We start from the raw sequence: 11652 nt of genomic DNA, 5'->3' as shown, positions 1-11652 counted from the left end.
AAAACTAATATTGTATGAATGCCATTTCCTCCCTAAATGTATATATGAATTAATGATCACTGACAAATTGTTAATTAATATCTAATTGTACATTCACACAATAATTAATGCTTGACAGAAATGAAGCAAAACTGTGAGCCCAATCTGACTGGTTAATGTATGCAAGCTTCATATAATCATCTCTTCACAAAACTTCAAACCTAGACGCCACACTATGCCAACCTTCAGCGCCGGTCTCCGTCAGCGAGATCATTCCCTCCTCATCACGAATTGACCCTAAAAATGCAATTAATAGCGTAGATTTAAGAAGTTATTCATGCTTCTATCTGTTGCTTCTTCACAATTCTTATCAGTGATCATTGACTGCATCTTTGTTTTTGTTGCCGGGCTTTATGTTATGCAATATTGTATAGTTTCATTGACATTTTTTGTTTAGCCTACGAAGCCAAAATTCAGTTGAACAATAAGCTGTTAGCTCTAATGTGTATATATCCAGTAGCATAGCTTAGGTCGAGAAGACCCTTCTCGATCAATTTTTCAATTTGTCCATTATTCATCACTGCGTTTTGCAACGTGGTCAAGGAAGAAATAAAATTTTTTGGATTGAGCTCCTCTGAAGTGCAGTTATTGTCAAGTTCATTAAATCACCATGCATCCTCTAAGTAATCCAACGCATATAATTATGCCACATCATATGTGTTTCTTCCCTTGTAACTGACGTTAAATTGCCGTCTTCTCCTTCGATCCGTTAAGCTACCGACCTGCATCCACTGTCAATCTTCCTCCTTTCATATATTCTTCTTCTTCTGCTCTTTTCTGTTCCTATGATTAATTGTTTTGGGTAACTGTGATATGATTATCCGAGAAAATAATTAAAGAACAAATAGGCTTTGATCAAAGGATCATGTCACCTCTGCATTCATACTTAGAAATTTGTTTTTGGATGTTGAGCCTTGAATCTTAAAGATTAACCCTAGTAACTTATTTGTTTTCTACCAAAAATTTCCAATTCGATGATGTGGGCTTTCTGGTGAATACAATCCCTTCAATGGCTAACGATAGATAAATAGGTTGTAGTGAGGCAAATGCATAAAACCCTTGGGTTCTTCACACAACTTTGAAGCTGATCCTTTTGGGGATGACAGTTAAAGCATCATCAATAATTGCTACGGAGCCGAACAGCATATATTGGAGATTTGTTAGACGTGCGTGCTTGACTTAACCTGTTGGCTGAGAGCTAGAGGCCAGCATAGTCACAAGGTCCGCAGCTGCACCTCTTGAACTCATTAAAATTTTGAGTTCATAATGGTTGGTCGAAGCGTCTGGGGAGTTAGAGAGATGGCAGGTTGGTTCTGGGTTTGGTCTCGATCTAATATCGACCTTTTGGTAAAGTGAAATCCTTGGCTTGCAGTGACGCCTCATTGACTACCTCTACCTCAATCATGTCTATAATTATGATTTCGTAGTTGTATATACCATTAAGACTGCACATCAATAATTTTATTGAGATTTTTCTTCAACTATGGACTAGTATCCATATATGGAAGCACAAAGAAAGAGCAAACACATGGTTGCAGCACAGAGGGAATTTTGAAACCTAAAATCACGTCAAACCTTCTTCTTCTTTTTTGGAGTTAACAGTAAGTTAACGGTGTTTAGATTAAAATTCCAAAAATTGGTAGTGGAGTGAGGTGTCAACTATTAAGACCCTTAGATCTTGTGGAGCATCAAGATTTTATGAAATTGAAGTAAATTTACAAACTCCTCACTTTAGAGGAGCCGGATCCAAATTTTTTAACTCATCATTGCAGGAACTGGATATTTGTAGGAACTCATTATTGTAGCTCATCATTCTGGAGTTTATCAAGTCTCCTTTGTTAGTCCTTGGCAACTTAATTCGTATTAATTGGCTACCAGATTTCTCAAATGACATTGTGAATCACATATTTTTCATGAAGGTAATAAGGTATATGGCACGACTTCTCCTAATATGGTGTGGTGAGATATTTCTCAATCTTTTATTTTATCGTATTGTAAGAGTGACCAATTGCGTATTCTTCAATATTGATGACAATAGCTTGTTGCTTTTTCGTTGTTTTTATAGGAAAGTTTGGTTTGGCCACCTCCAAAGTTGCTACTTTTTTTTCTTACCTTTTTAATAAATTCAAATAAAGGGAAGGCCCCTTATTTGCTTCAGCTATAAATAAATAAAAAAAGGTATCTCTTAAACCACTAACAATGCAGTGAATGCACTTGGACAAAGATCTTTGTGCGACCTCATTGTACATATCAACAAAAAGTGAAGAATTAAGATGTGAGGTTCAAAGAAGGATTAATATTAGGAGTTTTGTCCATTTACCCCATTTCTAGAGATTTTTTTCCCACTTACCCCATTAAGATTTTTTTTTGTTTTTAATTTTTTTTTAATACCATTTTACCCCTCACCCCTTTGTTACTTAGAGAGAGAGATAGAGAAAATGGAAGAGAGAGAAACCATAGGAGACTTCGCTGGAGCTCGTCACCGGCCGCTGGAATCCGGTCACCGGCCGCCGGAATCCTGTCAATTTTCGCCGGAATCCGGTCACAGGCCGCCGGCCGCCGGATTCCAGTCACCGGCTGCCGCCCACCGGAACTTGTTGAAAATCTCACCGGAAAGTTTTTTTGCCCCCAATAGACATCTATTGCCCCCTAATAGAGGGGCAATAAACGTCTATTGCCCCCCAATAGACGTCTATTGCCCCCTCATAGACATATATTGGCCCCCAATAGACGACTATCAGCCATGTATTGCCCCCCAATAAACGTTTAGATTACCGAAATGGTAATTAATCTTCCTAAAACTACACGAATAAAACTTTGATTAAAGAAAAAACGAGCAGATTATATCAATTCAAAACATCTATTGCCCCCCAATAGACGTTTCGATTACTGAAATGAAAACTAATTTTTCTAAAATTACACAAATATAACTTTGATTAAAGAAAAAAGAGAGGAGATTATATTAATTCAAAACGTCTATTGCCTCCCAATAGACGTCTATTGCCCCCCAATAGACCTATAGCACAAGATTGATTGAATTAAGACATGACTAAATTAAAGGATCTCATCCTTTAATTGATTGAACCATAAGCACCTCATCCTTCTTTGCGCTCTTAGCCTCCTCTATAACCCCCACTCGCTCACTGCAACAAAAACACACACATCAATCTCACTCAATCAAAACATCAAACACCTGGTGCGCACCAAAAACACCAACACACCTAGTCTCAATTTCGGCAGAATCGGCGCCGCTTTTCTTCTGCTGAAGCATGAACGTCTTGGTGATCAAATTGCAGAACAGGTACACAAATTGCACCGAGGAATTACACGGAATCGAATACGTGATCTTGTTGTAGTACTCGATAGGCATGTCCGAGTCCACAAGCGAAACAATCAAAATTTGCAACCTATGCGCCTCGAGAATCACCGACGACTTCCTCTCGGAGACGAAAACCACGAGGCAGTCCGGCGGCTGAGTCTGTCCGAAGACGATCTTCTTCCGGCGAGACCTGAACTTCTTAGGGCTGTGACTATTGGTGAGGAAGCCGCCGGTGCGCCAGAGAGTGTTCATGGAGGGAGAGTAGCAGCCGATCTTCTTGGTCATTTGTTCGACGATTTCGTCCCAGAGGGAGTTGGTGTTGACGAACATGAAGCGGGCCTTGTTCTCGTCCATGGCGGTGATGAAAATCAGACGAATCCTCAGGATGTTAGCGCATACCTCAGAGAGCTCGGCCTCGACCTTGGATCTGTACTCCTTGCCGGAGGAGAAGGCGGCCCTGCGAGAGAGACTGCATCGACAATGATCTGCAATCCGAGCCCATCTCTGTTGTTGTAGCTCTGAAGCAGCTCGCCGGAGAAGGTGGTGACGTAGATTCAGGGGAAGGGAGGAGATACAGCAGGTCGCCGGCGTCGATATGGAGAGAGAGACTGGTCTGGAGAGAGAGAAAGAGGAGAGAATAGAGAAGAGAAAGAGATCGGGATGAGAGAGATGAGAGAGTGTGGCATGGCATGTAATTCATTAATTAGATTGAGGGCAGAATAGTTATTTCATTTTAAATTTGGTTAGTGGGAATAAAAATCTCCTGCTGGGGTAAGTGGGATAACTTTGGCTCATTTTGGGGCTTTTGGTCAAGGACCCTTAATATTATCTTGCTTTCGGATAGAGAGTACTGTAGTTTTTTTTTTTCCTCTCTCTCTCTCTCTCTCTCTCTCTCTCTCTCTCTCTCTCTCTCTCTCTCTCTCTCTCTCTCTCTCTCTCTCTCTCTCCTTAGAGAGTTGGTGGCACTACTCACCCTCTATGGGTGCTTCCCTGAGCTATGTCTTAGATCTGGGGCTTATGCCTCTTTTTTCTTCTCTTTTTTGTCTCCTTCGGTCTTCCTCCCTTCTCCTTCCATCTTGCCCCAATTTTCCTTCTGAACTTTATCCCCAAATTTGATCTAACCCATTCCTCACTACCCATCACTTTCTTCCACCCACCATCTCTTTTCTCCAGATCATGTTGCATGGATTTCTTCTATTCCATTTCAAATCGGTATCCTTGTTCTATTTTTGGGGTCTCTTGGCTCCTCCTGGTATGGGCTTCATTTGCCTAGATCTGTTCTCAAAGTTTACCGGTTCTGGGCTTTTGATTTCTCTAGTCTTGCCCGTTCTGGGTGTTGACTATGTGAATCATGCTTTGCACTTCGTCTGTATTGGGTTTTGTCTCTTGTACTGTTGTTCGGCCTTGGGCCTTGTTAATTGATGCTACCTTTGACCAAAAAAAGAAGAAGATGTGAGGTTCAAACTTATGAAACCCTAAACTCTAAAGGGTGAAAAATAACTAATGAAAGTTTCCAGTTTTCAACATATCCAAACATTAAATCTAATATAATTTCAAATAATCAAGTTGAGAAATAAATTAGCAACGTATATTAAATAACCATATACGAAATAATACAGTGTCATCTATAGGTTACTTAAGAACAGTGCATATTTCATGCATTTTGAGTTGAGAACACTTCGAGTAATGCATATAAAACATATCGTAATTATAATTTCTTGTTGTGTGAATGACTCAATAGAGTACTAAATTTCCTATTTCCTACTTTGCCATTCAAAAACAAAAAGAAAATCCGACATGAAGACGAGTGGAGCTTGACGTGGAACCAAATCACGTTTGGTCCCTACTCCATTCAATTTAAATTGAAATGCCATCACTTTCACGGTCTACTTTCCTATATTCGGTAGGCCACTCTTACCAATTTCCAGCACCTTTCAACACTTATACTCTACCAAGTACAAACTCAAGTCCGCCACTTGACTCATCCACTAAGACGCAACTGTACGTTGAAATTCACTGCCATTATTAACACTGCCAAATTCTAATGTAAATTCCCAAGTCAGTCACGCACTATTCTTAAAATATGATCTTGAACTGGTGTATCAGAATCAGGGTTTTCATTAGTGTAGGTGGCTTGGGATGTACTTGAAGCCTTGAAGTGAATCAGAGTAATGGAGTTTGAGAGAGTTGGAAGCTTGGAACTTTGTGGGTTTCTGGTAGGAAGAAAAAATTATTACTCCAGTTCTTTTGGGGTGTAGTTATTTCTTGTTCAGCACAATTTGGGCAATGGGCATGTGCAGCTGACATGCAACATTTATGTGCCATTAATCACAGGGCTTCAATACCATCTTTCCCCAATTGTTTCTGTCCAGTCAAATATAGAATCTACCATATCGAATTTGTGGAAATTTCCTTGTAGATATTTTGAAAAGCTCAAATAGTTTAATATAGTACAGAATTATAACTGACAACCCATTGGTCCCAAGTTCCAGAATCCAGAGGGTATGATATCCTACGATGATATCTCATATTTGTCAAAAGTGAAAAACAAAAGGTGAAAAGAAAAATGAAAACTTTCTCAGTGCCCAACTGAGACTCAGAGATAGTCAAAGCCAAGCTCACCCATTCATGCCTTCATCCCTGGACTCAACTTCACATGTGTATTGGGTCACCACTACAGTACAAGGCACGTTCAGATAACAAGCCACTGCCACCCAAATCTTCAACACTTAGCCTGTACTGCGCTTCATTACTTTATTTCTCTGTAAATTAATTTTCTTCATCATTGTTTGCACCAATTATGTAAACAAATCATAACCCAAAACCCGCCAGCGCTTTCCTCATTGGTTTTTAGTTAAGAAGATACATGGAAAAAGGGTCTTATGCTTTTTGGGTGCTAGATTCCATTGTTTTAAAATGTGATTTGCAGACTTGCAGACAAAGCTGGAAAATTCATAGCCCCATGTGCAACACCCTGCCTATTTGGTCAATTTACTGAGGGAGGCAAACGTAAGAAAGAGAAAAGGAATTCCAAGTTTTTTGAATTTTAAACCACAGAAAACAACGCATCACAATCATTGGCATTCTATAAGAGAAAGGTCGAGTCTTCATAAATGTGAAGCACAGGAAGGTCTCAGTTTTCTCTTATAGGTGTTTTTTTTTATGTCTCTGTAGGTGATTCTTTGCAGACTCAGATATATATTGGGATCTGGGTTTTATAGGTATAAGTGCCCTGTAGATAAATGTATTGGAAATCCAGAATTGTTTTGGGATTTGTGCTTCTGGGTTTCTTTTGAAGTTCTTGTAGTTGATCTATTGGTGGAGGACATTCTTTATTTGAATTGTTAGTCTTCTGAGTTTTAATGGGTTACCAAAACCCACTATTTGCATCTCTTTGCATTTTGCTACTTTCATTTGGAGCTTGTTTTGCTTCTTCTATTCAAGATCAAGTGAGGGATAGAATAACACAGTTGCCAGGGCAGCCAGCCAATGTGGGGTTTCGTCAGTATTCTGGTTATGTCACTGCCAATGAGCAAGCTGGGAGAGCATTGTTTTACTGGTTGGTTGAGTCCCCAGCGCATCGTGAACCAGAGTCCAGACCGCTAGTGTTGTGGCTCAATGGTGGTCCGGGTTGTTCTTCTGTTGCTTATGGAGCAGCTGAAGAGATTGGACCTTTTCATATTAGACCTGATGGAGAGACCCTTTACATGAATCCATATGCTTGGAACAAATGTATGTGTAAACTAATGATGCATTTTCTCTTCATTTGCTCCTAATGTGCCGATACTTTTGAATTGTTCTAATTGATTTCCAAATTTTTGCAGTGGCAAATTTGCTTTTCCTTGAATCTCCAGCTGGTGTTGGTTTTTCATACACGAATATGTCTTCAGATTTGTATACAGCTGGAGACCAGAGAACAGGTTGTTATTCACTTTTTAGTGTTTTTCAATTAAGTTATAGTTTTCCTCAATGTGTGAGGGACTTGCTTTTGGAATATTCATGGGTTGTCTGAACATAGTTTCTTTGTTTACAACTTAGTTTATGGCATTCCTGATTTCCTTTTTTTGTGTTTCTGCGTGTCTTACATTTGTAGCTGAAGATGCGTATACATTTCTGGTCAATTGGTTTGAAAGGTTTCCTCAGTACAAGCACAGAGATTTCTACATTGCTGGAGAAAGTTATGCAGGTGCTGAATTACTCTACCTCTACCTAGTTTACCACTTTACCCCCTTCCCTTTTCTAATTTCATTTATGCTCAGTTTTCCATTTTCCCTTTCTTTGATATCACTTTCAGGTCATTATGTTCCTCAGCTGTCTCAATTGGTTTATGAGAGAAATAAGGGAATTCAGAATCCAGATATCAATTTTAAAGGGTTTATGGTAAGAATGAGTCTCTTGAATTGCAGTCATGTGCAAATGTAAAGTTATACTTTTAACGCATGCCCGGTAGAATTTATAACAATGCCATGGACCTCAGTGTGATCTTGTTGATTATTTTTCTCTGCCAGGTAGGAAATGCTGTAACTGATGATTACCATGATTTTGTTGGTACATTCGAATACTGGTGGACACATGGTTTAATTTCTGATTCCACCTATCGTGAGCTGCGAGTCAAGTGTGACTTGGATGTCTCTCAGCATCCATCACTGGCTTGCATGGAGGCCCTCAAAGTAGCAGATTCAGAGCAGGGAAACATTGACCCATACAGCATTTACACCCGTCCTTGTAGTAGTACTGCAGCACTAAAGCGCAACTTGAGGGGTCATTATGTAAGTTCTTATAACCCGTAATTTCCTTACTTGGTGTCAGATCTATCAGAGCAGTTACCATTCTCTAATTGTAAATTTGTAAGTTGGGTGGTGCTGCACTTACATGCATCTCTTTGTGTGCCTTTCCACATGTATGATAGGCTTGCACTTGAAGAACTGTGTTACCTTAGCATGTATTATCAACCTATTTGCTAGGACACTACATGTAAAGTCTAACCAACCTTATAGGAGATGGAGAAATGATAACAAAGTAATAAGCAGTTTTAATTTCTTGGGACTTTAGTTTGTTGTCACTATCTGGGTGTGCTGGAGAATACTCTGCTTTGTAATAACCTAGTAAGTTAGAATTTTGTTCAAATTTTTTTAGATATGATAATTTATATATTTGTTTGTCATATGGAAATTTTCTGAGGTGTCCTACTGAGAAGATATGCATCTCATTACATTGCTTTTCTTCAGACCCAAAGTTTTATGTTATCTTGGTTTTATAAGTCCCCTGCCCTTTTAAGCTGTCATTTTGAATGCTGCTAAGATTCATTGAAGATGAAACTTCTGATTCGGAACTTTGTCACTGGTATTACACATAGGTGAAATTTGCTTGCTTAGAGTTTATTTCTACCTTAGCTAGCATCAGTATACTTGGAATTCTCTGAATTGCACCTTATTTCTTTAAAATCATTCAGAGGATTGTGCAAGTTAATTTTAATCTTTTTAACTCCAGCCATGGATGTCCAGAGCATATGATCCTTGCACTGAGAGGTATTCTGAAAAGTATTTTAACCATCCAGAAGTTCAAAAGGCACTCCATGCAAATGTAACTGGGGTTTTGTACCCGTGGAAAACATGCAGGTAGTCTATTTGTTCTTGATTTTAATAGATTCTTTTGCATGTATTTGTATAGCATTCTTTAGATGAAGTGTATATTCTGCAGTGATATTGTTGGAAACTACTGGTCGGATTCTCCACGGTCTATGCTTCCAATTTATCAAGAGCTCATTGCTGCGGGTCTCAAGATATGGGTATACAGGTAGCTTATGGGTGCATCTGTAGCTTTTGATAAATATGAGCTCTTGATCTGTACTCTCAAAACCTTTCAGTTTTCACAAATCGTAGCTCAACACCTCTTAGTTTTAGTTTTTTACTGTGCATCCTGTATGTGACGTGGTTGTTGATGAACTCTGTCCAGTGGAGATACTGATGCAGTGGTTCCTGTGACTGCCACACGTTACTCCATAGACGCCCTTAAGTTACCGACCATCACCAATTGGTCCCCATGGTATGATACTGGCAAGGTGAGTGCTGTATATGAGCATGCTCTTTACAATAAGAAACTTGAATGGCATTGTGTTTTCGATCATAACTTCAGTCACCAAATCCTTTTGTAAAGGACTCCAATAATCTTTCATTCTGATATATAGGTTGGTGGCTGGAGCCAAATATACAGGGGGCTGACATTAGTCACCATTACCGGAGCTGGACATGAGGTCCCACTCCATCGACCTCGAGAAGCTTTCATTGTTTTCAGATCATTTTTGGAGAACAAGCCCATGCGGCACGCCTAGTTAATTTTCATTCCAATCTTATTCAAACATATTCTTGATGAATAAGCAGCACAAACACAAACACGTGGAACTTGCAACCATTTTTCGTGAAGATGGAAATGATAAAATAAGAGAAGTATTCATCTCGAATTCCTCTCCATTTTCATATTGGGTAATGGATAGCATTCATGAGAAGCAAAGCTACTGATAAGTAAGAGCAATTGTATACTATACATATATATAGATGGATTCCTCATATTAAAGAAATATTCTTTGGGTTTCAGTTTAGTAGAAGTGTTCTCATCAGTTATATTGTACTGGTATGTGTGACATATATATAGTTTTCTTCACAAGTTCTTATACTTTTTTGCTCCCATTTCCAAGTTAAGCATCTTGCAGCCTTCCTATATTTAAATCTAGGCATTTAGCTGACGCAGTCGGAATGATAAACTAGGTTTACCAGCAATAAACCTAAGCAAACGATTCTGGAGTCCACCAGAGATAAAAGAGAATAATCTCAATATATTGATAAAAGATGATAAGATGCCTTCTGCAGCCGCTTGCGGCTGCATAAATAAGAGAAAAGTACCCTAGGGCGACTAACAACGAAACCCTAAGGCCCATGGATAAAAACGAAAACAATCCAAAAATAACTAAGAAAACCAAAAACGGGTAAAATAGAAAAATGCCGTTTTGAGGCCCTAAACGATCCCGAAAGCCCGAAAAAGGTCACACGTCGTGGCAAAGCAACGAGTTTGCTTTCTGGCGCGATTCCCTTTCCGGAAAGCTAAAGTGCGTCCCGATCGGACTCCGGAGGCCCATTTCACGTCTACTAGTCCCTTTTCGGTTTCCACCCTTAGCACGATCCAATTGTTCTTGAAATTGGACCGCTATCTGTTCTACATCAGTCTCCTCCACCTCCGAAGAACTCGACCCCGAGTTCTCTTCAGGATAAAGAACCTCATCTTCATGAAACTCATGCAGATCAGCAACATTGAAAGTGTTAGAAATGCCCATTGAATCTGGAAGTGCAACAACATAAGCATTATCATTGATCTTCTTCACCACCTTAAAAGGACCATATTTTCTGGGCTTCAACTTGTTATAGGTACCAACAGGGAATCTCTCCTTCCTCAGGAACACCATCACGTCATCACCTTCCTGGAATACTTTAACTCGCCGATGTTTATCAGCTGCAGTTTTATTCTTAGCATTAGTTGCTTCCAGCTTAGCCTTAACTTCATCTCGAACAGCTTGTACATCTCTAGCCATACTATCAGCAGCAACACTAACTCCAGGAACCTTAGGAAGCTTCACCAGATCAACCACATGTTGAGGAACAGTAGTATAAACTAAGGAGAATGGTGACTTCCCTGTGGCGCTATGCACAGCACTGTTATAAGCAAACTCCACCTGGGGCAAAGCATAATCCCACTGTTTGGGTCGATCTCCACAAACGCTCCGGACCATGTTACCCAAAGTTCTGTTAGTAACCTCTGTCTGGCCATCCGTTTGAGGATGGGCTGTGCTACTACGGTTCAAAGATGTTCCAAACATCCTCCACAAAGTAATCCAGAAATGGCTAAGGAACTTGGTGTCTCTGTCAGATGTAATGGACTTGGGTACTCCATGCAAACGAACCACTTCCCTGAAGAACAATTTAGCTATATTAGAAGCATCAGCAGTCTTTTTACATGCGATGAAATGCACCATCTTAGAGAACCTGTCAACTACCACAAACACTGAATCCACTCCCCTTTGGGTACGGGGTAAGCCCAACACAAAATCCATAGCAAGGTCCTGCCAAATGTCATCAGGAACAGGTAAAGGTAGATAAAGACCTGTATTTTGGGACTGACCCTTAGATACTTGGCAGGTGTAGCACTTTCTCATAATAGTTCCTGCATCCTTCTTCAACTGTGGCCAGAAATACCGCTCCTCAAGACTAGCAATAGTCTTGTCTCTGCCCAAGTGCCCGCTCAAT

General features: G+C 39.8%; 2 protein-coding genes across 3 annotated transcripts; one reads left to right on the top strand and one right to left on the bottom strand.

The window, feature by feature from the left end:
• Positions 1-3103: 3103 nt before the first annotated feature.
• LOC112169995 (ribosomal protein S2, mitochondrial) lies at positions 3104-3712 on the bottom strand. Its single transcript, XM_024307135.1, has 2 exons — positions 3261-3712; positions 3104-3182 (listed from the first exon to the last, which is right to left on the bottom strand). The coding sequence occupies exons 1-2, from the start codon at positions 3710-3712 to the stop codon at positions 3104-3106; spliced, it is 531 nt and encodes a 176-aa protein (XP_024162903.1).
• Positions 3713-5999: 2287 nt separating this feature from the next.
• Positions 6000-9985, top strand: LOC112182436 (serine carboxypeptidase-like 27). Of its 2 annotated transcripts, XM_024320930.2 has the most exons (9): positions 6005-7090; positions 7183-7278; positions 7452-7544; positions 7653-7738; positions 7867-8127; positions 8849-8976; positions 9059-9154; positions 9314-9419; positions 9546-9985. In XM_024320930.2, the coding sequence occupies exons 1-9, from the start codon at positions 6721-6723 to the stop codon at positions 9687-9689; spliced, it is 1380 nt and encodes a 459-aa protein (XP_024176698.1). In that variant the 5' UTR covers positions 6005-6720; the 3' UTR covers positions 9690-9985. The 2 variants fall into 2 exon arrangements, with proteins under 2 accessions (XP_024176699.1, XP_024176698.1); XM_024320931.2 differs by lacking the exon at positions 9059-9154 and having other exon boundaries at positions 6000-7090.
• Positions 9986-11652: the final 1667 nt, after the last annotated feature.

The sequence above is a fragment of the Rosa chinensis genome, chromosome 1, assembly GCF_002994745.2.
Source record: "Rosa chinensis cultivar Old Blush chromosome 1, RchiOBHm-V2, whole genome shotgun sequence".
NCBI lineage: Eukaryota > Viridiplantae > Streptophyta > Magnoliopsida > Rosales > Rosaceae > Rosa > Rosa chinensis.
The sequence above is the reverse complement of the archived record's forward strand: the minus strand, read 5'-3'. Positions and strand labels throughout refer to the sequence as shown.

Excerpts from the sequence above, each read along its gene's own strand:
- LOC112182436 (XM_024320930.2), top strand. The coding sequence starts at position 6,721 with ATGGGTTACCAAAACCCACTATTTGCATCTCTTTGCATTTTGCTACTT. Across the intron at positions 8,977-9,058 it reads TACCCGTGGAAAACATGCAG|TGATATTGTTGGAAACTACT; the intron begins GTAGTCTATTTG and ends TATATTCTGCAG. Across the intron at positions 9,420-9,545 it reads CATGGTATGATACTGGCAAG|GTTGGTGGCTGGAGCCAAAT; the intron begins GTGAGTGCTGTA and ends TCTGATATATAG.
- LOC112169995 (XM_024307135.1), bottom strand. The coding sequence starts at position 3,712 with ATGGACGAGAACAAGGCCCGCTTCATGTTCGTCAACACCAACTCCCTC. Across the intron at positions 3,183-3,260 it reads TCTGCCGAAATTGAGACTAG|TGAGCGAGTGGGGGTTATAG; the intron begins GTGTGTTGGTGT and ends TTTTTGTTGCAG.